The 27051-nt window shown below is 44.3% G+C and overlaps 1 protein-coding gene across 1 annotated transcript; it reads right to left on the bottom strand.

Annotated features, from left to right (window-relative positions):
• Positions 1–2094: 2094 nt before the first annotated feature.
• On the bottom strand, positions 2095–22829 carry BCL2L14 (BCL2 like 14). Its single transcript, XM_055336786.1, has 6 exons — positions 22640–22829; positions 16512–16942; positions 11740–11919; positions 9695–9765; positions 7097–7363; positions 2095–2916 (listed from the first exon to the last, which is right to left on the bottom strand). Exons 2-6 carry the CDS (start codon positions 16933–16935, stop codon positions 2878–2880), a joined length of 981 nt encoding a protein of 326 aa, XP_055192761.1. The 5' UTR covers positions 16936–16942; positions 22640–22829; the 3' UTR covers positions 2095–2877.
• Positions 22830–27051: the final 4222 nt, after the last annotated feature.

Here is a 27051-nt window from a genome sequence, read left to right as displayed (position 1 = left end):
TATTTTTTTAAAGAATTTATTTATTTATTTATTTATTTATTTATTTATTTATTTATTTATTTGAGAGAGAGAGGCAGAGACACAGGCAGAGGGAGAAGCAGGCTTCATGCAGGGATCCTGATATGGGACTCGATCCTGGGTCTCCAGGATCATGTCCTGGGCTGAAGGCAGCGCTAAACTGCTAAGCCACTGGGGCTGCCCAGTGTTAGATATTTTTGTGATCCTATAAAGATTCTTGAACTTTGTTCTGGAACACAGCTAATTTACTTGATAACAGCTTAATCCTTTTGGTTCTTGCTCTTCATCTTTCTTGGGAAGAACCAGAAGCATGTTTAATCTAGAGCTTATTTTTTCCCAGTACTGAGGCAAAATTTTTGAGTATTCTGACTATTGCTATGCAAATTTTGAGGTTTCTCCATTTTGGCAAGTGGAAATAGGCACTATTCCCAGCCCTGTGTGTGCCTTGGAGAGTGTTCCTCTCAATAACTTCTTCACATGCATGTGCTGATCAGTATTCATCTGAAAACTTAAAGGGACCTAACCTGGAGATATCTGGAGCTTTGCATGCCATTCTCTTCTGTCCATTATTGCCCTGCAGACTTGAGTTCCCTGGCCTTCTTGGACATCAAGGCTCCAACTCCTCTACTCTGGGAGACTGCTGAGCCCTATTTGGGTTCCCCTCCTTCCTGCACAGCCTGGAAATTCTACCTGCAATATGCTAGGGCAGTCACAGGGCTTTCTTTCTCATCCCTTGGGGATCAGTCCTTCATTACCTGATACACAATATCTTGAAAACTGGAAACCATTCTTTCATATATTTTGTCTGTTGTTTTTTTTTTTTCTCCAGTGTTTTGAATAGAAGAGTAAACTCATTTACTATTACTTCATCTTGCCTGGAAGCTGCAGATGATATTGGAACATTTGGAGAGTTTGTTAAACTACACATATCTTGGGCCACACTCCAATCTCATTGATTTATAGCAGTGAGGCTAGGGTATATGATTTTGCAGTTGTACATTAAAAATATGCCAGGTATTAGACAAAGATAAATTAGACATAATACTTGTTTACAAAAGAGTTTATAATCGAGTGCAAAAGACTGGTTCTTATGGCATAATGTATTAAAAATAATGTCTATAAACAGTGTGTTATGGAGCATCCTTTTGAAGAAAGGCATATCCAAATGTAGCCCTATGGCAGCCAAGGGAGGGTTAGCAAATGCTTCCTGGAAGAAATAAAGGAGTGAATTTGGAAAGATGGGCTGGAGTTAATTAGTGGAATTAGTGGAAATAGGGGGAGAAAGGACCAGGAGGCAAGAACACTCCAAGAGAAAGTATTGTTATGAAGGCTTAGAGGTACAAGGTTGCATAATACATTTGGGAAACTACAAATAGTGTGGAATGGTTGGATCAACATGGAAGAAGAGGAGGTCTCCAGTGTCTCCATCTGTAAAAGGAAACTTTTATCCCTAATTTTCTGTGGGAGTGCAGGAAGTAAAAGAGAATAATTCATTTTAATTAAGATAGAGTAGTGAAGCATGTCATATTAGATACGTCCAATTTTCCTGTGAAGCTGAAAGTATGTCTGATTAATTCTTCCATTTATTTGTGGCTCAGGTCATGATCCCAGGGTCCTGGGATTGAGTCCCACATTGGGCTCCCTACCAGGAGACTGCTTCTCCCTCTGCCTATGTCTCTGCCTCTCTTTGTGTGTCTCTTATGAATAAATAAATATTTTTTTTAATAAACACCTGTTTTATATCAGGCTACATCCTGGGTGCAACAGATCCAGAAATTTTTAAGATTATAATTTGATAGTATTTTTAAAATTGTTTCAGTAGTTGTTTTAAATAATTGTTAAACAATTATGCAACATATATCACTTAACAATAACAGCTCATTCAGAACAGTATCAATTTCAGAAAAGCAATCAGTGACTGCTTTGAGAGGAAATTTTCATCTTACCTGAGGGCAACACATAATATTGAACATAAGTGACCACTCAGCACCAAATACCAAGCACTGTTGTAAGCACTTTTTATAAATTAACTTATTCGATCCTCACAGAAATCTTAGTACTATTATTAATTTTTACTTATTTTAACCACAAGATACTCTTTTGACAGTGGTCTTTCCACATATTTATTTTACCACGGACTCATCGTTACACTACCACAAAAAAATAAAGAAAGTTTCAGAGATGTTGAGAAATAGAGGTGGGGTCACTGAGACAGTTGAGGGTGGTGGAAGTAATTATTTTCTGCCAAATGCAAGTTTTTCAAACTGCCAAAGAATTTTTCTAGGAAAGTGAGTCAAAAGGCAGATAATGGCTGCATCTCCCCAAACCAGTGGATATAGTAGTAAACTCAGGAGTCTGAACTACATCTACCAACATGAATAGCAACGTCTTCCTAAAGGTAGATTTGAAACAATGCCATTATTAGGCCACCCCAAATGTAGTTTAAAAGTAAATAGTACTAGAAACTGAAGAGTAAGCACATGCACGATTTATCATTTCACTCTCATGGGATCAGCAAATATCTGTAACACAATTTCCCTTAAGTGGCCAAGAGAGGCAAGATGACAGTTTCTGTTCTAAACATTTGAAAGGAAAATTACCACTTATCTTCCTAGACTTCCTACCACATTCAAAGGAGGACCTGAAAAATATGGACATCACAGGCCATGCTACTAAATTCTATGAGCTGGAGACAGACAAGGCCTCTCCTGAGGCCTCTGGATTCACAGGAACAATGATTTTGGAAACTTTAATGTCCCCTCTGCCTTGCACATTTGTATTTTCTCCCACAGTCTATGCTGAGACCAATGTAGACAGGATCCCAGTTAGAGTATTCCAGATGACAGCTCTTCTGATGCTTCAGTCTACCTCTTCATGTGATATTCCAAGTACTTTATCCTAGAAGAGAACAAGAGGAATAGACTCATAACATTCCAGGTTTGATTCACTGTTCAACTGAAAACATATGCCTGTGAACTCTGCTCTCTTGTCCCAGGCATGACCCAGGTTTTGGAGACTGACAGGGTTAGGGGAGGGTTTGGAAAGATGACCAGTGTCCTAGGTATTCCTGAAAGGAAAACATGTGCTAAGGACTTATGTTACACATCCAGGGCTACCAAGCTACATGGAAAAAAGGTTTTGATGCTGTACTTAAAATTCAAAAGAGTAGATGCTTGACAGGTTGAGGACTATGGAGGATGCAAACCTCTCCTTACAAAGTGCTGTAAAATGGATGAGGTTGCAGGACCACAGGGTAACTATTTGAACAGTGCTTTACATTGAGGAAAAATGGCCAAGGAGTTAATGAAAATCTCATGGTAGCTCATTTAGCATGCTTTTTAGATACAGTTGCTATTCATTTGATTGACTGATTCATTATTCTGGGAGTATTGGCTGAACATCTATGATGTATATAGAAGGAACGGCAGTATTGAGAGACAAAGAGGCATAAAATACCTAGGCTTGCCCTCAGATTTGTAGTTTAGTTGGGAAGATAAGATGCATTTGCACAAAATGAGGAATACTGTGATAGAGACCCTGGAAATCTTGTGCTTGGAAATCATTTTCCTCCTTCTCCACCACTATAAGGGCACCCTGGAGAGCCACCAAAACAGCTGGGGCTAATGGAAGTCCCTCGGTACTTGCCACCCCAGCATCAGCTTTCTTTCCTGTTCATGGACACTGAGCACAAGTTTCAGTCCACATCTCCTCCACACTTCAAGAGGTCCTAGCAACTCATAAATATTATTTTATCAACATCTTCCTTCTTTATTTTTTGCAAATCTTCCTCTATCAGCTTTGGGAAAATTAGCCCTTTCTCTCTCATTCTTTATCCTCCTTCTCCTAATTTCCAGCTACATGTTCCAAATTAAACGCAACTGTGGCCAAGACTTAAAATTAGGATTTATAATGGGCCAGAAAAGTAAACTAATAAATTACAAATGATAAAAACCCCAATGCCATCAAATTCTAAAGCCTTTGAAAATGCCCTTTATTATTTCTACCAAAAATCCATCTATTTTCTCTAATAAGAACTGTTTTTCTCTCTAGCACCAGCAGCCAAATTAAAAACTAAGTAAATAAAAATATATTTTTCTTTCCTTACATTTTTGTTTGCTTATTAGAATCAGAACCACCATTTTTCATAGCAGATTTATTGAAATATATCACAGAATTCATCCTTTTTAAGTATGTAATTCAGTGGTTCTTAGTATATTCAGAGTTGTGCAGCCATCATCTTTGCCTGATTTTAGAACATTTTCATCACACAAAAAGAAACTCCTTATCCATTAGCAGTTACTCCCAATTCCCTCTCCTCTCATCTGTCTCTATGAATTTGCCTATTCTGGATATTTCATAAAAGTGGAATCATAAATGTAGGACCCTTTTGTCTAACTTCTTTCACTTAGCATAATGTTTTCAAGGTTCATCCATCTGGGACATTAAGGAGGGCACATGATGTAATGAGCACTGGCTATTATATAAGACTGATGAACTCTACCTCTGAAACTAATAATGTGCTATATGTTAATTGAATTTAAATTTTAAAAATGGGGGAAAAAGTTTATCCTTTTATTTTGTTCCTTTTCATGGCTAAATACCATTCCATTGTATGGATATATCATATTTGGTATTTCCTTTCATCATTCATCACTGATGAACATTTGAGTTGTTTCCACTTTTTGGCTATTATGAATAAATGAATGGTGATATGACCATTCATATACAAGTCTTTATGTGAACATCTGTTATCAATTTTCTTGGGTTGATACCTAAGAGTAGAATTGATAACTCTATGTCTGATATTTCGGGGAATTGCCAGATTGCTTCCATAGGGGAAGCATGGCTAGTGGGTATGAAATGATATCTCATTATGTTTTTGTTGTTGTTGTTTTAAGTAGACTCCACGCCCAGCGTGGAGCCCAATGCAGGGCTTGAACTCATGACCCTGAGATCAAAACCTGAGCTGAGATCAAGAGCCAGACAATTAACCAACTGAACCACCTAGGCACCCCTTCGTTGTGGTTTTGGTTTGCATTTCCCTAATGTTGAAATGAAGATGTAAACAAACATCTCTTCATGTGCTTATTTGGCCATTTGTATACCTTCTTTGGAGAAATGTCTATTCAAATTCAGTGCCCATTTTAAAAATTGGGTTTTGCCTTTTTATTGTTGAGTTGTGAGAGTTTATTACATATTCTGAATACAAGTTCCTTATCAGATATGGGATTTGAACATATTTTTTCCCATTCTGTGGGTTCTTTTCACTTTCTTGGTAGTGTCCTTTGAAGCAGAAAAATTTTAAATTTCAATTTAGTCCAATTTATTTTTTCTTTTGTTGTTTGTGCTTTTAGTGTAGACTTTTTTTATAGAAAACTTATAGCATTTCAGCTGCATTACCTAACTAAATAGACTTTTGAGACCTGGCCTGTGAGCCCAGTTGATACCTACAATCTCTTTAGAGAAATATATCAACAAGACCAACAAGGATGGTTCTTTGCTATACATAATTACAGTACAGACATGAAGTGTTGTAAGAGGTCAGAGGCTGGGGAGTCCCTTGAGCTAAAGTGGTCAGGAAAGGCCTGGAGCAGAAGAGGGACTTGAAGGGGTCATGGAAGAAAGAACAGTTAGAGCCAAAATAATGTCAAAGAATCTACCCTTTTAGCATGAGTTAAGGCAGCTCAAATTTAGAATACTTGGAGCCTTAGTTGTTCAGATCAGCCACTTAAGGCTATATACCTGGGGCAAATATGGAAAACAGGAAGGAGGGCACCTGGGTGGCTCAGTGATTGAGCGTCTGCCTTTGGCTCAGATGGTGATCCCAGGGTCTTCGGATGGAGTCCAGCATCAGGTTCCCCATGGGAAGCCTGCTTCTCCCTCTGCCTATGTCTCTGCCTCTCTCTGTGTGTCTCATGAATAAATAAATCAAATTTTTAAAAAAGAAAGAAAAAGAAAACAGGAAGGAACAGAAGACTAAGTAAGCTTAACAGGAAGCCACTGAAGACGATGGTGGGCACTTCAGCCCCTTAGCAAGATCAGCTGTATTTTCCTTCTGGTAGCCAAAAAACCAAGCCTGTTTGGAGGCCTCAGGGCAATGCTGGCCACGCATAAAGCAAACACAAACCTGCTACCTTTGGACCATTCTAGTGGCAAGAGGACTAAGGATAATTTGGGACAAAGGCCTGTCCTTCCCAGGAAGGGTCTGAACAGACAAAAATGTGCTTGCTGAGCCTATTGAGATTTAAAGCTATGGGTTAGAGCATTTTGAAGAGGTGAACCTTATGAAGCCATCTGATTATGGCAGCTTTGGGGAAACCTCAAGGAATGAGGATAAAGAATGGGGAAGAGTTGAGTCTGAGACAGGGAGCTGAAGTTTGTCTGGTTTGCCTGACAGTAAGAAATTAAAAACAGACACAAATTTGGGGTGCCTAGCTGGCTCAGTGGGAAGAGCCTGTGACTCTTGATCTTGAGGTTGTTAGTTTGAGCCACACATCGGGTGCAGAGATGACTGAAAAAAAATAAATACAGTCTATTTTTTAAAAAAACAAACATAAAAATATAACTGTTTGCTTTTTGATTCATATCAAAATGTCCCTGTCAAGACGGCTATGTCCAAGCAGCAATGAGCAAATATCATGAGCGCTGTATCTTTCTCTGCCTGTCAGCGTCTGAGAGAAAAAGGAACTGTCTGCCTTTCCCTGTCTCACTGCCAGACTTCCACCGCCTGCAAAATTTGTGAAAACAGAAATTTTATCTATCTAAACATTTTATATCTCTGTATCTCTTCATTTCCTGTTGTATCTGACCAGTGTCTCTCCTCCAACACACATACCCCATGTACCCTTTGGGAGCTCAGTAAATATTTATTGATGATGAAGATAATCACTACAAATATGTTCCCATCACTGGGATATATCTCTTGCCACTCAACTGTTCTAAATCCATGAGAGCTGCTTCAAAGATGTGTTCCCTTCACTTAAAAAAATAAAAACCCTGAAAAAAAAAAAACCCTTAACTTTCTATTCTACCTCCTCTCAATTCTGGGAAGATTCATTTTGAAATAGGATGCACTTACCCATCCACCCTGCTGCTGGACCCAGGGTGAGAAGTTGTCTTTCAGGTACTTGGTTCCAAATCCCAGCACCCTGTTCATGGGGTGGTTGTCAATGGCAGTGAGCTTGGCCGTGACGTCTATTGCAAGAGCAGCCTTAAAGCCCCGAGCTCTGACCTCTGATTCTCCCCTGGTGTCCACACCCCTTAAGAACTGGTCTGTGATGGTCTTGAAAACAGGGTAGGACAGCCGGTCCTGGAAGCTGTTCATTAAAGCCTTGTCTTTCTTCAACTGTGTGCAAGACGAGATGCATTTAGTACAGCAGCCTGGCCAGTGAAGCAGACTCTCTGGTCAGCAGTGGGCCACAAAACTTTACCCTGGGGAAAACCCTGGATTCTAGACATACGGAGATTTCTTAGTGAGCGGAGACTGGAAATCCTTGAGTTCTGCCTTTGAGGAATTGATAAGCTAAACAGGTTCTCAACAAATATTGTTTCTTTTTTTTAATTTTTTTAAAAATTTTTATTTATTTATGATAGTCTCACAGAGAGAGAGAGAGAGAGAGAGGCAGAGACACAGGCAGAGGGAGAAGCAGGCTCCATGCACCGGGAGCCCGACGGTGGGATTCGATCCCGGGTTTCCAGGATCACACCCCGGGCCAAAGGCAGGCGCTAAACCACTGCGCCACCCAGGGATCCCCAAATATTGTTTCTAAAAGGGATATTCTGGGGGTGCATCCAATGCTATGTAAAGATTTTGGTGGATTAGTGTTCTTTATGTGAGCCCAGCCCACCCCCCAACTTCTGTGAGACACAAGGGGCCTGTCTGAATTAGGAATCTGTAGCAAGAAGGACTAATGTCCTCTACAGCAAGAATGGACTCCCTCTGATCAGTGACTGTTGAAGAAGCTAGATTCAAAACCCCAGTGGGGAGCTGGAAGCCTGGACTTTGCCAGAACAGAAGAATCAGATGCCAGAAAGAAACACCTTCCTCAGAGTACCCTGGCCCATCCCGGCCTTGCTCCTTTGGGTTGCCCCTGGCTCTGGCCTCTCAGACAGGTGCAGGAGGAGGCTTCGTGTGCTCTCAGGGCTGAGTGGCTTTCCAGGCACTAGGGAGCCATGGAGGGAGCAGGCCTTCCCATCGTCCCTGTCCCAGGCTAGTGGGAACCCACACCCAGACAGCAAAGTCAGACCTTCTGTGGGTTCCTACCAAAGTCCACCATGTTTTTACATAAAGAATGTAAAGTATCACTCCAAATCATCAAAGAGAGATTTTTTGAAGTGGTAATTGAAGGGGTGAAAAGGAAAGCCTCGCCCTATAACCACAGAGGTCTGCTTCACGCCACCTCCTGTCCCTTGCCTCCACAGTTCAGTGCAAGTCCCTGCTTAGGGAAACTGGGAAAGAGGGTGCCATGAGAGAGCCACAGAATCTTCAAGCTGTAAAGAATCCTCAAGGATTTGAATAGACCTCTCTCCCAGTCCAAGGACTGCACTGCTGGCTGGTCACTGGCATCTACTTGACATTCTTCTGGGGACAGGAAGATCATTCCTTCCCAAGGCAGTCTTCAGTGCTAGAAAGTTCATTCCTAAAATGGAGAAAACCAATCGCCCCATAATGTCTATCCATTGATGTTAGTTCTGGAGGAAAATAGGAGTGCACATTCCATGTTCTTCCTCTGCACCCCTGTTCATCCTCTACTATGGACCTGTAGCTCACATACCCTGCTGCCTTTTCCTTATCTGCTATCCCTGGTTCTCTCAGTTTCTCATTCAGCACCATCCCACATGCCCTTCACCCTCCCGGACACCATCCTCTGGGGACACCCCTGGCAAATGCATCAAGAGGGAGCATGTTGGGACTAGGGTAGGCTGGCCGGCCAGTTTCCTCTCTTGTACAAGCCCCATAGGGCCAGACTTCCTCCCATTGATCCTGGTAGGACAAGGAAATGGGTCCACAGGCCAGTCCCTGACTGATGCACCCCAAAGACCACTCAGCAGTCTGTGGGTAAGCACACAGAACTCCCCTCTGCGTACAGTGGGGTCCTGCTTATCAGCTCTGTAGCTGAAGACACCTTCACACCTTTCTGACCAGAAAGGACGGGTCTCGATTTCTCAATGGCAAGAGATCCAAAGTTTCCCCAAGTAGCGCAAACCCGCCTCTCTGCCAAATTGCTGAGAGAGGCCCGGAGCAGAAAACAGTCCGGCCACTCTCCAGGGAGACCTTGGGAAGGATGCCAGCCTCGGAGCAGGCGTGGGACACCGATATCCAGACTCCGGGGCAAATGCAAGTCTAAACTTCCCCAAGGATCAGTTACATGGGGAACCAGATTCATAATTCTCTTCAGCGAATTTTAATTTATTGGTGTCTTTTCTTGCAATAACAAAGTTGCATTTTTCATTTCCAAAAATTCCAGGGAGGCTCCAGAAGGTTTACTTATGTTTTCCAAAGTGATTCATTTTTGAGATGCTGCCAGCGTGAAGAATTTTCACTCCAAGGGAAATAAAACTCAGGACTAAGTGGAAACCAGAACTTGCAAAGGAATACAATCTGGAGTATGATTCCATTCTCCGTCCCAGTGCGTGGGCACAGAAAGAAATCACATTAGTTCAAGAAGCTCCATACCTCTCTTTCCAACTGATCCCCTGAATATTTCAGCAGCTCAACGATTTTGGCTATTATCTGATCTTCTCTGTCTGTCAGGAGGAAATTCCAGTTATTTCTTTCAAGAAAAAATATAATCTTAATTTTTCTTCCCTCTCCCCTCTCCCCTTTACCACCCCACAATTCTTGCAGCCTGCTTAGGGATTGAGGGAGACATGTGCTCTGTAATTCTTAGCAACTTAACTCTTCCCTCACCTTGTCTGACAAGGCACCAACCAGACACCCTCTCCCACAGACCCCTCCTTTCCTTTCTTCTTCCTTTTTCCCTTGGCACCCCCACTTCTCGCTACGAAATGTATCCTATATTCATTGTAAAAATGTTGTTGACCATGTTAGTTCCACCACTCATGATCCCATCTCTGAAGATAGTTGGGAGAACTTCTCTCTGGTCTGTAGGATTCTCCTGAGCAGAAGGTGCTTTTTCCACGTGGACACCATAAATTCCATTTGGTGCTATACCCCCTTTGTGCTGCTAGAAAGTGCAGAGCCTGATCTGCGGCTCCCATCTAAGAGGGGGTTACAGTCTTCTTGGCCTGCTTTTTGGGGAATTAAACTCATTCCTAAACCCACCTTATTTTCCCACTAGTATTTTCATTTTACATTATCTTTCAAATGTGGTCTCTTTTATCCTCTGAACAGTGTATACTATGTCTGCTGTCTTTACAACAAGGCAGGGGATAAATAAAATTATTAAGTTCTCCCACCCCGAAGGCTAACATGGCAGGTGGATGGAGATAGGCTGCAGTCGGTGTGTAGTGTGTATGTTGGAACGGGGGAGGTGGAGTATGTTTTTTCTTATCTCAAAACATGCTAACTACTGACCAGGAGGAAAATGATCATTGCTATAGAACAGAATCCGAACAGAGATAAGCTAGTTACTGATCCAGAGGCACTTCTCCTTTATGGCACAATCTCCGAAGTCATGGAGTGAGGAGGGGAAGGGAGGCCGGGAAATGAATCCACCCCATCACATCCCAAGAAGGTCCAGCGCCCATGCAAGTTTTTATCTGTCGCGGCCGCCTCTCTCAGGAAAAGTTGCTGTAACAACGGCCTGCATTTGTCAGGTGCACAGACCAGAGCCTTAGCTCGAGGCTGGTGCAGGGTATTGCTTTATGTCTCCCAGACACCCAGGGGATAACAATAAAGTGGATACACTTTTCAGCACACGCAGACCAACCTCCTCTCCTCCAGCACCTCACTCTAAGCCTGGGTGGTACTGTGTGCTCCCAACAAGACTGCACGAAGCTGGTGGCCTCAGCACTCTGCTCCCAGGGCTGGGGGGCACCCACACCAACACCTGGTCCTTTGGCCTACTGCCAACCCTGGGGCTCCTCTGCCCCAGCCCCTCTGCTGGTATTGGGGTGAGTGGAGCCAAGAGCAGGGACAATCGTCAGTGGGGGGAAAGAGGAGCCAACTTCTCTTCCTGTGCATCTAGTTCTGTTCCCCTAAACTCCAGAATTCCTGCCCCTCCAATGGGAGCTCTGGTCCTAGATCCTGCTACGGTTTTGCTGACAACCGACCCTGCCTGGTCACAACCTCTCAGTTCTGCTTTGTGTTGTGCACAGACCAACATCTGACAACACCCTGTTCTTTCACAGGAGCCCAGGGCAGTGTTAGAAATCCCTGGGCTGATGCACCATTGACACCTCGAGCAATTCCATAAGCAAAATGGTCCTCGACCAACACGACCAGATGAAAGCTGCATTTCCCTCTGTGGTCCAGGCTGAGTGCTGGCTTTCTACTTCCTCCTCTCCCTCAGCAAGAGGCTTTTCTTTGCACCTAGCAGTGAGCTTGACACGGTGCTTCAGAGCATTGGTGGTGCCCTCCCCTTGGCATGGGCTGGTCTCAAAAGCTAAAAAGGTCAGCGCCTGCTGTGTGGTGCTGTCATGCCACAGAGGCGCCTCAGCCGCAGAGCGCTGTGCTAGTGACATGCCTGCGCCTATGCCTCTGCCTGGCGAACACTCCACCCGACCCGAGCAACCCAGGTGTGCAGAAGGGGAGTCTACCTTTCTTAGCACTGGCGCCTCTAGGCGGGGACAACAGGCCCTGGTTCTGGAGGAAGTGATGGACAAAACTCCCTTTGGACTTGCAGCTTCCTCCCGGGTCGTGGGGCTCCTCAGGCGGGGGCCAGGAATAAACAATTTCAGCAACGCGGTTGGCAATTGAAACAACTTTCGAGTCTACAGCTGAAACAAGACAAAAATGGTGCTGAGAGGCCCTTCCCAGAACTTTGTCCGGCTCATTGGTATGCACAGCCCCCCCCCCCCAAGTGAAAAGCCCAGCCTAGAGGGAGAGGAAACTGCTCCGGGGTGGGGGGGGGTGTGGAGGTGGGAGGCCATTCCTCAGAAAGCCCTGGTAGTTGCCTGGCAGAGGCGGGGGTGGGGAGGAGTACACAGAGGAATGATTGCCACCTTGAAACAATTGCCCTTCTGCACCCTCTTTTTGAAGCCTTGCAACATTAGGGTCCCCTTTCCCCTTTGCGAGGGAAGAAACACAAAAGAATGTGCTTAGTCCTTTGCTCAAGGGAATGCTCATTATGCTTTTATTTTTATTCCTTTTTTTTTTTTTTGAACATCCTTTATATCTTGGAGAGCTGGCCCCAACGTGCATAGGAGGGCATTCAATAGTTTGACAAGCCTTTGGGAGTTGGTCACTGAGGAGAGAGAAATATCCCTGCTCTCAGGCCATATTCATTACTCAAGCCCATTATCAAGTAAACACCGAACTCCCCTTGCTCTTGCTCTCAGAGTTATGGTCTTCTCTCTCATCCACGTCTAATGGGAAACATCCAATTAATGCCAGTAGGTAAACCGAGATACATAAAGTGCAATCCATGTATGCCTTTTAAGAATTTATCATTCAGGAAAAGAGTTATGTATTTGCACACATCACTGCAGAATACATATGGGGACATGAAACTTTAAGTGGCAGTGGCAGTGGCCCCCTGAACGTCCTAGCCTGTGAAGGACAAGTCAGCTCTGGCTCTGGTCAGGGCTGGGGTAGGGGGGGTGGGGTGGGCAGGTGGTACCAGTGAGTTATTTGGTACCAAAATTTTCATTGTTGATTTGTCACGAGAAATTTGTACAAGCTGTGTCTTTGATGTCATATGGAGCATATGTAATATGTGAAAAACACTACTATTCCATTCACTCGCTTGAAGAAAGTGACAGTGGGAGTTTAGCTAGAAGGTTGGAGTGTCCAGGGTAACTCCTGGTTTGTGAATCAGAAATGGATAAGAGAGGCAAGGCCTGGGTCTCAGGGGGAAAGGGGAATTGTATCACTGGCTTTGACATCCCGTGGAGCTGTTGAGGTGATTTCTGACTCCCTCTCCCTAGATTCCTACATGAGAGCTTTGGTGCTCTCTGTTCACACTCTGGGCATCACTGGGAGGCCACGGGAACTAATGCTTTGTCAACAATGCCTTCCTTTAAAAAAGGGCATGATGGTTTCTTAAAAAGCCACATTTTTCATGCGTGGCCCATAGGGTTCAAAAATAGATAAGGAGAGAACTGAGAGACGAATTAGAAAGTCAAAGAGAAAAGGATCGATGCTTTTCCTTCTAATTTTAACAACCAGACCAAAGACATACTTTCTACCTTATTGCAGCCCAATTGGCCTCCTCTGGGATATTTGACACGCATGGCCCCTGGCAAAGAAATGGGGAAAGGCTGGATCCCAAGGCCAGAGTGAACCTTCTCTTGTGTGTGCAAAAGAGAGGAAAGGGCAGCTTACATTCTCTTCCTCTGTAACCCTGTGCAACCTGTCTAGGGTGGTCAGCACATGGCTCTCCCCCTGGGAGTCAAACTGTGCCCATCTTGCACCCAGAGGAGGCAGATGAAGGCCTCAGAGGCTGTCCCTTCTCATCCTCCAGCCCCCGCCATGTGGCAGGGAGATCCTGAGGCCACTGGTGGGTGCTGAAACAGCCACCCTGACTCCATTTCTATGAACCGGTGGATTCGGAGTGAGGGAGGCAAGTGACATATGTGCAGGAAAAAGTATAAGCAAACACATTTCGACTCAGATGAGCCAGCTCATGTTAAACTAGACTCTCATTTTAAATACCTTAATTTTAAACACAGAGCAAAGAAAAGATTCCCTTCTTGTTAAGAGTCTATCTCATCTGATGGGTAAGGGAAAATTAGATGGGGCAGGGAGAGGACAGAAAGGCTGTCCATCCTTTGGGGTCTCTGGTGGCGGAGGACGTCATTTTGGTGCTAAGGAGAGCAAGGGAGCACAGTTGAGAGGTTGCCAGTCAGCCTTTGGCCTGAGGCATTAAAAAAATTTTTTTTAAAGATGTATTTATTTACTTGAGAGAGAGAGAGAACGAGAGAGAAAGGGAGCATGTACGCTCAGGAGAGAGGGAGAGAATCTCAAGCAGACTCCCTACTTTGCTTGAAGCCTAAGTCAGGGCTCAATCTCACGACCTGGAGATCATGACATGAGTGGAAACCAAGAGTCAGATGCTTAATGGACTGAGCCACCCAGGTGCCCCCCCACCCAAAGCATTTGTTTTAAGGAGAAGGGGCAGGGCATTTCTCTATGGTTGAGACTGCTATTTCCTTCCTTGTATTCATTCTCTTCGTCCTTAGCAAGAGACCCCTGAGATGTCACAGGCAGCAATGAGTTCAGCTGAACGGACCACATTTTTCCAGCCTTCCTTACAGTAAAGAGTGGCCAACAGTTGTAAGAAAAGTTGAGTACAGGTTCAAGAAAGCTCTCAAAAAGGGAACAGAATCATCTAGAATGAAGATACTCTTTGTGTCAATCTGTCCCACTTGTTTCCTCTTCTTCCTGCTTGAAAAGTACAGGTGATAGCTGGAGTCTCTGCAGCTACCTGGAAATATAAGGTGACTCTGAGGTTGGAAGCCACTAGCCAAGGGATCACAGAATAAGAATCTCTGATGATTGTTGGAGCTGCCATATCAGGCCTGGGCTGCCAAACTTTGATTTTCTCTTATAGAAGGGAAAAATACTCTACATTATTGAAGCCATAATTTGAGTTTTCTACTCTATGTATCTGAACCCAATCGTGACTATATCATTTCACATGCAGCAAATCCTAGCTGTGGACACAAGGGTTCACAAATCAAAGAACCTGGGTTGGTATTGACACCCATTCTTCTACCTCCTAGACTTTGATCTTGGGACATAACCTTATAATTCTCACTGCAGCCTGATGTCTGAGTCCTGGAAACAGCAGCAAGGTCTAAATTGTGACCTGCAGTTAAAAGTACCCGGGTGACACCGACTGTTAAGCTCTGATTTATACGTGGCAAAATAGAAACAGAATGTGAAGCTCTCTTGAGTCACATCCAATGTAAAAACCAACTAACTACTCACAAAATTAAAAAGCAGGCAAGAAAAAGGTGAGAAGGGAGGATACATTGAATATAAATGTCTATGGCAAAGGGCTCCTTGGGAAGTAATCATTTTGGGGCACCTGGGTGGCTCAGTGGTTGAGTGTCTGCCTTTGGCTCAGGTCATGATCCTAGGGTCCTGGGATAGAGTCCTGCATCAGGTTCCCTGCATGAAGCCTGCTTCTCCCTCTGCCTATGTCTCTGCCTCTCTGTGTCTCTCATGAATGGATAAATAAAATCTTGAAAAAAAGGGGAAGTAATCATTTCTACTATTTTAGAGATACTATTTTATCTCTATTTGTAGAAAGATCTTAGAAATTTTAATAAATAGAAAAAAGGCAAATGACACTTCAGTACTATTGAAATACAGAATTCCTTTATCACAGGAAACCCAGATTAAAGTCCGTAAATACTTCCTCTGTCTCTCGGCAAAGTCCAAAGGATAGCCAAGCAGAGAAGCCTATTTAGGGGCCTCCAAACTGTTCTGTATGGTCCAGAGCTCAGCTACCATCTGTACCATTGCGGGGTGGCGAGAGGATGAGTCCTCCCAGATAATCTCACCTCTAACTTCTGCTGTTCTAAAATTTTCTAAGTCTAATGGGAAGTAAAAGATTCCTTGATCCTAGTGAGTGAGTGAAAACTGCCAAGTGTGGGTAGATTCTCCAAGCCAGGACAGTCACACCATCTTAAAATTGAGACATTACTGCCACCTGTTGACTAATTATTGACATATTACCCCAACCATCAAACCCAGCAGGAGAGGGGGATTTCTTTCAAAATCTGGGCAGCGGGCACTTGGCATCGTTGATGGCTTGTGGATGAAGGGCAATGCTCTGTGGTGGAGCCCTTCAGGAAAGTGTTGTATTCAATATAATGCATTCTGCCCCACTGAGGAAAGGTTTTGTTGAAATGCTTCTCAGTTGTTTGTTTTTGTTTTTTTAGAGTGCTTTATAAAAGTATTATTATTATTATTATTATTATTAAAAGTATTTTTGTATAGAGCTCCTTGATCTTTCCATCCACCCTAAGAGATCGGGAGGGTGGGACACCCTGGTGTACAGATGGAAACAGAGGTCCGGACAGGTGAGCTGATTTACCGCAAGAGAACAGCACCCTGAGCCCCTGCAGAGGGCTTTGCCCTCCATGCTGGTCTCTGGCACAGAGGATCAGGATTTGGGGCAGCAAGATTATTTCTAAAGTGGAGCCAGAAACCAGTCCTGCCACCCTTCACTGCCAGCCTCTTACTTTCTGCTCAGTCTCGAGAAAAGCAGGGCAATCATGACTGAATATTAACAAGCTGGGAAACTGAGGCACAACAGTGTCCTGTCTCAGGCCACATTACCAGCTGGGAGGAGATGAAATGCCACACACACAAAGAAGGGAAAGATTTTGTTGTGAGAGAGGAAGCCCCCAAAGCCTACCTTCCTGCTCCCTGTGCTGTTCCACGTTAGTAAGGGACCTAGACCAGTGCTGGCTCCGATGACCATCTTCCTGTTCTGCTGCCGTCTGGCCCTCCGCACAGAGCTCGGTATCTTCCTCTTTTTCTATGACTCCAAAGAGTGTTCTCCAGGAGGACTTTTTCTTGGCTGGGCTGAAGGGCTTCTCACTGGATGGGGAATTTCTGCAAGGCCATGACACCTGTGTCTGTGAGTCATTTGCCACCCAACCCCTCGGTCCTTTCTGGGAGAAACCTTGTCTTCTCAGCAGCCTTGGCGAGAAGATGGCAGAGGTGTTCTTGAAGACATGGTGTCTGGCATAGAACAGCAGGATTTTGAATTCTATGCTGTCTGTGTCATCATCATCCAGGGGGATCTCCTCCAGATCACAGGAACTGGTGGTGCACATGACGAGCCTGCAATGACAAAGCCCACACGTGTCCTTTTACCTGTGAGCACACTACTCTCCATGGTCAGGGGAGACAGGTGTGGAACTCCATGAACATTTAGTGAGCCCCTATTCTGTTTGTGCAGGGAGGCGGGAAGTCATCAGAAGTGGAAAATTCAGAGTTCCTTCTGGAAGTGCAGTCTGAGACGAGGAAAAGAGGAGGTGCATAGACAGCTCCACGCAGAGAGTGGACAAGGAGCTGGATCAGGATTGCAGATAGCCAGTGTGGGGAGAAACAGCGCGCTTCCAAGGGAGAGCAAGCGAAATCTCCTTGACAGATAGTAAAGGTTTATGTGGGGGGCACCTGGGTGGCTCAGCAGTTGAGCATCTGCTTCTGGCTCAGGTCACGATCCCAGGGTCCTGAGATCGAGTGCCACATCGGGCTCTCTGCATGGAGCTTGTTTCTCCCTCTGTCTGTGTCTCTGCCTCTCTCTCTGTGTCTTTCATGAATAAATAAATAAAATCTTTAAAAAGAAAAGAAAAAAACGGCTTATGCGGGTGAGTGAACAGGGTGGACAGAGGCAGACTATGGTTGAGTCTAGGATCTAGGACATGCGTGGAGAGTGGTGAGAGAGCTGGTGCTTTGTGCATGGCTGGGGGGGAGGGACGTGGAGGGACAGGAAGTGAAATGGCAACTACGGGGGCCTTTGAATATGTGACTGAAAGTTTTCTGTGTTTTCTCAATCGGTTCCATCAGTACATCTCAACAGGAGCCCCAGACCATGGGAGGCAGTTAAAGGGCTTCTTGGGGAGGGTAGGTGAGCAAAGGGGGAGGCTAATTCAGCAGAAGGAAATGCCTGGGGTCCCTGACCCTTCCCACCTCTCTTCCTTCTTCCTTTATGGTCTGCATGGGCTTGTATGGGTCTAAGCTCCGCAGACCTGCCTCAGGGAACTGAACATAAACAAAGCTTGAGGGTTATGGTGTGAGGTGTGGGGGTCATGACCACTGTACTCCCTCCTCACTTCCAGTTTCTCATGTCCCCGTCCTATTCCAGGCTTCAAAGATCTTTTCTTCCCTCACCCTCTCCCAATATCATGGTCACGTGATGCATCACGGTACAACTTTTGCTGTCTGGGATCCCTTGGACATCTTCGGAAAGCACTGGCTCCTCTGTTCACATTCTTACCCTCCCCCGCCACACGGTCCCACCGGGCAACAGTTTGCCCCCTTCCTGGTGGGGGTGTCAGTCATCCCCATTAGGATCCTTTCCCAAGTCTGCCTAGGTTTATTCTCTTCTCCTTAACACAAGATAAGCCCCACCAGGGCAGGCCTGTTTGTGTGCTGTTTCCTCTCTGTCACACACCCAATACCTGCAATAATGCCTGGCACAAAAAGGCACTTGACAATGACTTGTAGAATTTTTTTCCTATTCCAAGACAGACTGGGCTCAGATCCTAGCTCTGCCGCTAGAGGTTATGTGACTTGTCTCTATAACTTGGTTTATCACTTTTTTTTTCAAAGATTTATTTATTCATGAAAGAAAAGAGAGAGAGAGAGGCAGAGACATAGGCAGAGGAAGAAGCAGGCTCCTCCCAATTTGTCATGTTGAAAATGGGGATGATAACAGATCCCAATTCATACTGTTATGAAGATGAAATTAATTGATATTTGTAAAGCATTTAGAGTAGAACTTAAGTGTTTGAACAAGTGCCTGATTAAGTCTTTCATTGCAGAATATTTATGAAACTCACTTTGAGCACAAGTGATTTAGTTAAGCTCCAAGGGGGTTCCAGATGGCATTAGAAGAGTGCAATATTTGGAATGAGGAGTTGGGTTGAAGAACTGCTTTTTTTACTTATTGGCAAAGGGACTGAGGCAAATCACTAGCCTCTTTGACTTACATAGTTTTCTACTTACAAAATGTGACTCATGTTATCTAACTCATTGACCATGGAGGAGGACTAATTAAACTGTGAAAATCCTTAAAACAAGTGTTGGTCTGCACAGAGTAGTGCTTTACATATTGGTTTCTTGATTTAGGTAATCTAGTTTATGTCCCGGGTCATCTGCCTGCTAGCTGTGTGACTGGGTACATTTCTTAATTTATTTGGACCTCCATTTGCCATCTTCAAAATGGAGATTAAAAAAACAAAACAAAACAAGGGGCACCTGGGTGGCTCAATGGTTGACCATCTGCCTTTGGCCCAGGGCATGATCCTGGGGTCCTGGGATGAGTCCCACATCAGGCTCCCTGCATGGAGCCTGCTTCTCCCTCTGCCTGTGTCTCTGCCTCTCTCTCTCTCTCATGAATAAATATATGAAAATTTTAAAACAAAAACTAAAACAAAAAAACTCTGCTTCATCAAATTTGCATGTGGATGGATAAAAATACTTAGTGTGTGTAAATCACTTAAAATAGTGCATGGCAGATGATAAATGCTCAAGAAATATTGGCATTATTATGTATTACAATTATTTTAATAGGCCACTTTTTTGTGAGTAAATATTAATGTAAAAGCAAGCTCATCAATGCTTCATTATCTAACTAGTGACTTACAAATATTAGTTTCTTTACGAAGGCCACATTCTTCCTATAGATTCATATGTATATGTACATAGTATGTGTGTATATAAAGTATCTATTCTGTAAGGTATGAAGGCTGGGACCTGGTCGGCTTTTTCAGCACCTAGCACGATGCCTGACATATGTAAGTTCTCCATAAATATTTGATGAATGAATGAAAAATGATTATAGAGCTGCCAAATAAAATACAGGACATCCTATCAAATTCGAATTTCAGATAAGCATATATTTTAGTATAAATATGTCCCCAGTATTGTATGGAACATACTTATACTTTAAAAAAAGTATTTGTTGTTCATCTGAAATGCAGATTAAACTGGGTATCTTGCATGGGATCCCTGGGTGGTGTAGCGGTTTAGCTGCCGGCCTTTGGCCCGGGGTGTGATCCTGGAGACCCGGGATCAAATCCCACGTCGGGCTCCCGGTGCATGGAGCCTGCTTCTCCCTCTGCCTATGTCTCGCCTCTCTCTCTCTCTGTGACTATCATAAATAAATAAAAATTAAAAAAAAAAAACTGGGTATCTTGCATTTTTGTGCAAATCTGGCAACCGTATGAATGAAAGATATAGTTTAGAAATATTGAGAACTGAGGCACACAAAAGCAACCAAAGTGGACCAAAGAGAGAATGAGCAACCTGAGACAAGCTAGAGAAGGAGCCAGAAAGGGTGAGGGGAGAGGGCAGGACAGGCGTTCAGAACTGTGGCAGCAGCACAGGCATAAGGAGCTGTGCCCAGGTGAAAACCCAGGGCAGGGAAGTGTCAGGACAGAAGTGATAAAGTTTAAAATGTGAAGCTTCCTTTGGAATTGGGCAGCTCAAGAATGGCACCAGTGAGAAATACACTCAAGTCCTGCAGGAACGAGGTCTTGAGTGGGAGGGTGAGCCCTCTCTTCAAGCCATACTATGCATCCAAAGATACCTGCATGTAAATTAAAAAAAAAAACCCAAAAACTCCCAAAGCTTTCTAAGGTAGTGGGAAGACTTGAAAACTGTGTGTGTGTGGCACTGACCAGAGAGGAAGGGTCCTGACTTCTTTAAGAAACAAGCTTGCTGAATGCTGATGCAGGAGCAGCATCAGAAAAGGAAAAAACCAAGGAGGTCAAGATGGAGCAGGGTCTTTCCATTTTTGCGAAAGAAGAGATTTTTGTCATTTTACAGTACAGGAAGGAACAGAGTCCTTGCTCCCCCTGCCCCCAGCCCCCCAATAGGTGAGACTGAAAATGAGAGAGAAGCAGAAAGCATTGCAGTGCTGAGGCCATGGCCTGGATGAGGCAATCCTACTGCGAGCTGCGGGGTGCAGGGGTGCTGTGACCCTGGCCTGGAAACCTCTGGGCTGAAACAAATAGCTGACACCTAAAAGTATTAGTTCTGACTCTTTAAATGTGTTTAACAAGCATAGGGTTCCCCCCCCGACCCCCCAAATGATCTTCATTGAAAAGGATCCTGCTACCTTTGTAGCTAAGTCTCATTTTAAAAACCACATTGGGGGAGTTTACCTCATGTCAGATCCCTACTGCTCTCAGCCATTCCTGTTGAAAGTAAAAGCCCAACTTTTGGGATTATGGAAACTTACACCATAAATTTTATGCATGTATGCGGAAAGGAAGTCCAGGCCCTCCCCCTCTCTCCGCCCCCACCCTCCCCAGTGGGCTGGATCAGACCCAGGAGTGGGGAAGCAGCTGCAGAAGAACACCTGTGAGGCTTAGGCTACTTCGGTGACGGGACACAGCCTACTCCTCCCACATCCTCTGTTTGTCTCCTTATCTGGAACAAACGATGGCAAACCTACTTTGGAAAGCAAGGTTACAGAGCTGCTTGGATTGGCCTCTTTCCCCTTGCCCCAGTCACTGAAATGGCTAAAGCCCCCCCACCCCACCCCAGTCCCCTGCCCCCAGGGTCCCCGCAGCCTGGCCCTTGGGAGCACCCAGCAGAGGGCAGTGTGGCTGCCCAGCGTGTTAAGTGGGGAAGCTCCTCAGCTGTCATCTATCACCAGACCCCCTGCGGGGAGTTTTAGCAGTGGATTCGTTTGTCAAGGTTAGATTTCTCTTCCCTTCCCTTGGCAGGTAATGGATAAGCATGTGTGCTCTGTGATTCCAGCACAGAGGCTGCCACAACCAGTGCCTGGAGCTGATGGGGAAGGAGTTGGCTCATGCGGCTGTGGCTGGGCCCGCTGGGGGTGAGGGTGTTGGTGGCACCTGCTCGGGCCCAGCAGAAGAGCTGCCTTCCACCGCCTTCCACTCCTCTGGGCAGAGGAGGCCTGGGTGTCACCTGTGCCTGGAGACACTCCTCCCTGAGGGAGCTTCCCCAACCACAGTTTCAGCTCAGTTTTGTCTGGTGGCCCTGAGCCTCCCCCGTCAGCACCCTATGCCCCGCTGTGCACTTCAGAGCCTGTCTGTCCTTTCCCTTTGTCCCTGGACTTCAGACTTTTTAGTACCTCCAGGCCTCTCCCCTGCTTGTCATCTCTGAGGATGACCTGGTTTTTAATCCTAAGGGTAAAATGAGGCAAAAATGTCTTAACTTCCCATGTTAGTGAAACAGAAGCACTGAGGCTGGAGGGTGAGGGGTGGGGACTCAGAGAGGAGGGAGCCTTCTAGAAGGGGAGGGAGAGCGACTGTCCATTTTACCTGGGCCCCATGCTCAGGGAAGCCACTGAGGGTCTGCAGGAGCTAGACCACGTTCCCAGCAGGTGCTTAGCACTCTGGGCGCCAACCCAGGGATTCCTGTCCTCAGCCCCATCCTTGCTCTAGAGGTGGGAGTTGGCATCTCCATGGGCTCCTGACCACTGATAAGCGGTCGCATCTCACACACACGCTGTCATATACTCAAAGAGGCCTGCGTAATGTTAAAAACCATCCAGCCAGTTACATACACTTAACTGCACTATCTCAAACCCCCTGTAGCAAAGGAGAAATGAAAGAGAAACCTGAGAGAGCTGTCTCTCCTCTTCCTGGAAACCCCAACAAACTAGATTCTTGCCTGTCATCTTATTTCCCGAGACTGACATGATAATAAGAACTTTCGAATAAAGCCAGTCAACCTCTCCTCTGGTTAGATTGGCTTCCTTGGCAAACCCAGGCCTGTAGACCCAACCGTGTCCTCCTGGGGAGGCTGAGAACCTAGACTGGTGCTTCCTGGTGTTACCTGGGAATGGAGCTGGCTCTGGCTTCTCCGGCTCCAGGTCAGAGGGCAGCAAGGGTAGTTCTATACCTGAGTCTCTCTCCGTAAAACTTAAGAGGAAACTTTCACCAGGTCTTCTGGGCTTCTCATTTAGGGAGGTTCATGGGATGAAGACTCACTTGGCTGTAGCCTCTGCAGGTTGGGGACGGAGGCTGAAGAAAGCCTCAGGCAAGGACTACTACTTCCTCATTAAGCCCTGCCCCTAGCTTTTTAACTAAAGGAGGGGCTGAACTTTGCCCATGTAATTTGACTCTAAAAGTAGTTGGACATTCTTTGTCAAAATCTCTCACTGCCCTTTAGGACAATGAGGTGGGTGTTTCCTCCAGAGAGTTCTTTACATTCTTTACATTTCACCGGTTGAGCAAATGTTGGTTGGCCGCCTAATATAGGACCGGCATCGTACACACATTTAATCTTAACACCCAGAGGCAGGTGTTAGGATTCCCATTTTACAGATGAAGAATCAGGTTCTAGGAAGCAGCGTGTTTTGCCAGTGGTCCCTGCCAGTGGAGCTGAGACCCAAACCCTGGCCCCCCTAGCTTCACGTTATATCATGTTACCCCTCCACTGTTATTCAAAGACTATATTCAAATGGAATCTTTTCCAGGGGTTCCAGACTGACTCTAAACCTCAGCCATAGAAGCCACAAAAACTCATTCCCCCCCCCCCACAATTTTAAAGATAGAATTCCCTACATATATGAGAGAAGGGAGTCACATATGAATTCACATTCTATCCAGATTCTTAACTGAAAGAGACATTTATGGCCATATATGTGATCCTGAAACCTTGAGAGCTGGCCAGTAAAACATGAAGATGAAGGAAGTGTGAATGGGGAAAGAGGAATTAAGACTAATTTCATAAAAGTGAAGGAAGAACTGGCAGTTTAAATGTTAGGCAAACAGATCCACGAGAAACAAACGGACAGTGGTTGTGGGAAAGTCAGTTCTTTGGTGACCCAAAGTGAGTGTTAATCAGCAAACTAGTATTTACTGCACATGACATGTGCCAGTCTAGTCAACTTACGGGGTAACAAAATAATAAGAAAAGTTTTTCTTAAAAAAAACAAAAGTCATTTTGGGATGCCTGGGTGGCTCAGTTGGTTAAGCAACCCACTCTTGATTCTGGCTCAGTTCATGATCTCAAAGTCATGAGTTCAAGCCCCACGTGGGCTCTGTGCTCAGTGGGAAGTCTGCTTGAGATTCTCTTTCCCTCCACTTTCCCTTCTTCCCTGCTCGTGCCTATGTGCATGTGCTCTCTCTCAAAAAATAAAATCTTAAAAAAAAAAACGTAGTTAAAAAAGAGAGACATATTCATTTGAAATGGTTAAAGAATCAACAAATGCATATCATCAATAACTAAATCACTTTGTGTGGGCTAGAGTTGTTATTGGTATTCAGAGTTATATAACTTAATGAAACTGGTTGCAGAAACCATTTACAATCCCATAAGATCTTGGCAAGGTTAAGTATAAACACAAGAAGCGGGAACTGGTACAGGAGGCAGGCTCATTGAAGATACACAATATCCATTAATCATTCAATTTGGCGACTCCCATACCCAACAAGCTAGCACATAATAAGGATGGGACTTAATACATGTTATATATTAAAAAACCAAATACACTTTGTCCTGCTCCTAAAAATACACATAGTGTTGGAGAAAACCTGTAAAACATAAAATAGCATACATTAAAGACCACCATGATCTAGTCAGTGGTAAATGTTATTAAAAATTTGGTGTATTTTCCTTCTCCCTATGACAAAAAATTCTAGCAACCTCTGGAGTATCTACCCCGCCCACTGCCCTTCCTTTTCACACTGCTTCCAATTATGGCACTTACTAGGATGTACCCCTGCAGAGCAGTGGACCAAATGACCCCTGCCCCTTTAATCATATCCACGTGGACAAGAAGTGAATTGCTTACTACCCAAGTCAGGCTAATTCAATTCCATATGCCAGAAATTTGGAACTGTGTACAAGGACTCTAGCCAGACTCTGCCGGGTGTTTCAACTGGGTGGCTGTGTTTGGGTTCCACGTAGCAGAGGAGCAAAAGTAGGCAGACTGAGAAAGCGAGGAAGAGACTAAGCAAGAGAGAAATGGGAAGCAACAGGGTGCCAGGGAGCAGGAGAGAGTGCTGCCCTGGATCCTGAGAGCTCTCCACTTGCCACCTGGGAACTGGGAGACTCCTTTTTTTTTTTTTTTTAAATTCAGCTGATCTGAGTGTTTCTTTGAAGAGAAGGATTCCTGAACAAATACAATGTACACGGTTTTACATAGTTCAGATGTTATCATAGTTTTGAGACTTGCTTTTTCTTTTCCCTTTTTTTTTTTAACTAGGCTCCATGCCCAACATGGGGCTAGAATTCGCCCTGCGATCAAGAGTCCCGTGCTTTACCGACTGAGCCAGCCAGGCGCCCCTTGTGACTTGCTTCTTGCATTTAGCATCTATCATAAGGTTATCTCCATATGAACAAACATATTTTGTAAATAGAATTTTTAATGGCTGCAGAAGTCCAGTGAATGGAAGCACTAAAATTATTCAAGCAGGCAGATATTTTTTAAATGTTTTGCTTGTTTTCATGTGTTCACTATTATAAATAATATTTCACAGTATAGTTTTGTCATCTTTGCCCCTATTTTGCATTGTTTCCTCAGGAATGATTCCTAGGAGTTGAGTTTTTGGCAATGGATTTTTTTTGCAATTGTTATATTTATTTTCAATCTGCCTTAATCTTAGATTCTGGAATTTATTTGACCTCTGATGGGAACTATGTCTAAGGGAAAAATCTGAAGTGTTTGTATGTATGAATAAAAAGCTCATCTCAGGAAAACTTTGAGTTTTTTTGCCCAACTTTTAAGTGAGTATAAAGTGAATACCAAGTAAGACTTGAAAGCCCAGATGAGCAGATTTTAGAATGGACACCATACTACTCTGGGGCTGATTCTCATCCTTATTTCAATTTTGATGAAACTGGATGAAATGAAGCAACAAAAGAATGAAACTGGTTCAGATGAAACATTTGAAAAAAGGAGCAGAGGAAAAGCATCATTTGTTACAAAGTCTACCTGGGAAGGGGTTCAGAGTATGCTACTCCAATTTGGCTCTAAGGGATGTTTTGAGCTGAAAGCAGTTAAGAAGCAGACACAGGACACCTGGGCAGCTCAGTGGTTAAGCGTCTGCCTTCAGCCCAGGGCGTGATCCTGGAGACCCGGAATCGAATCCTGCATCGGGCTCCCTGCATGGAGCCTACTTCTCCCTCTGCCTATGTCTCTGTGTTTCTCATGAATAAATAACTAAAATCTTAAAAAAAAAAAAACAAAAACCCTAGAGCTGGAACCAAAGGAGTCGACAGAGAAACCTTACTGAAGCAAAGTCTTCCATTAGTTTCTCATGTAGATTTACCTTCCCATAGTTTGCTGCCCCAAGAGCCCTTTTTCTTTGTCTTGTCATTTCTCTATAAATTTATTGTCCTCCACTCAGCTTTATTGAGGTGTAACCAAATAAAATTGTAATATACTTGAAATGTACAACATCATGATTTGATATATGAAACATCTATGATACATTATGAAAGGACTTTCATCATGGAGTTAATCAGCAAATCCATCACATCACATGCTTTTGGGGGGGGGTGAGAACACCTAAGCTCCCTCTTAAATTTTGATTTTTTCAATACAGTCTTATCAACTATAAAGTCACCATGTTATGCATTAGATCCTCAGACCTTACGCATCTTATAAGAAAATTTGTAAGCTTCCACCAGCCTCTTCCTATTTCCTCTGCCTCCCAGCTACTGGCATCACTCTATGCTCTGTTTCTACCAGTTTGTTTTTGCTTTTTTTTTTTTTTTTTTTTTTTTTTTTATGATAGGCACACAGTGAGAGAGAGAGAGGCAGAGACACAGGCAGAGGGAGAAGCAGGCTCCATGCACCGGGAGCCTGACATGGGATTCGATCCCGGGTCTCCAGGATCGTGCCCTGGGCCAAAGGCAGGCGCTAAACCGCTGCGCCACCCAGGGATCCCTGTTTTTGCTTTTAAGCTTCTACATATACATGACAACAAGCAAATTTGTCTGGCTTATTTCACTTAGCACAATGTTCTCCAGGTTCATCCATGTTGTCACAAATGGCAGGATTTCCTACATTTTTGAGGCTGAAAACATTCTATTTTATAGATATTTCTTGAGGAAACTTCATGTGGTTTTCCATAGTGTGTGTTTCAGTTCACATTCTCACCAACGGGGCACAAGAGTTTCCTTTGCTCCACATCCTCATGGGCATTTAACATTTCTTGCCTTTTTGATAATAGACAACCTGACAGGTATGAGCTGATATCTCATTGTGGTTTTGATTTGCATTTCCTTGATGCTTA

The sequence above is a fragment of the Nyctereutes procyonoides genome, unplaced genomic scaffold (genome assembly GCF_905146905.1).
Source record: "Nyctereutes procyonoides isolate TBG_1078 unplaced genomic scaffold, NYPRO_anot_genome, whole genome shotgun sequence".
In the NCBI taxonomy this organism is placed as follows: domain Eukaryota; kingdom Metazoa; phylum Chordata; class Mammalia; order Carnivora; family Canidae; genus Nyctereutes; species Nyctereutes procyonoides.
The sequence above is the reverse complement of the archived record's forward strand: the minus strand, read 5'-3'. Positions and strand labels throughout refer to the sequence as shown.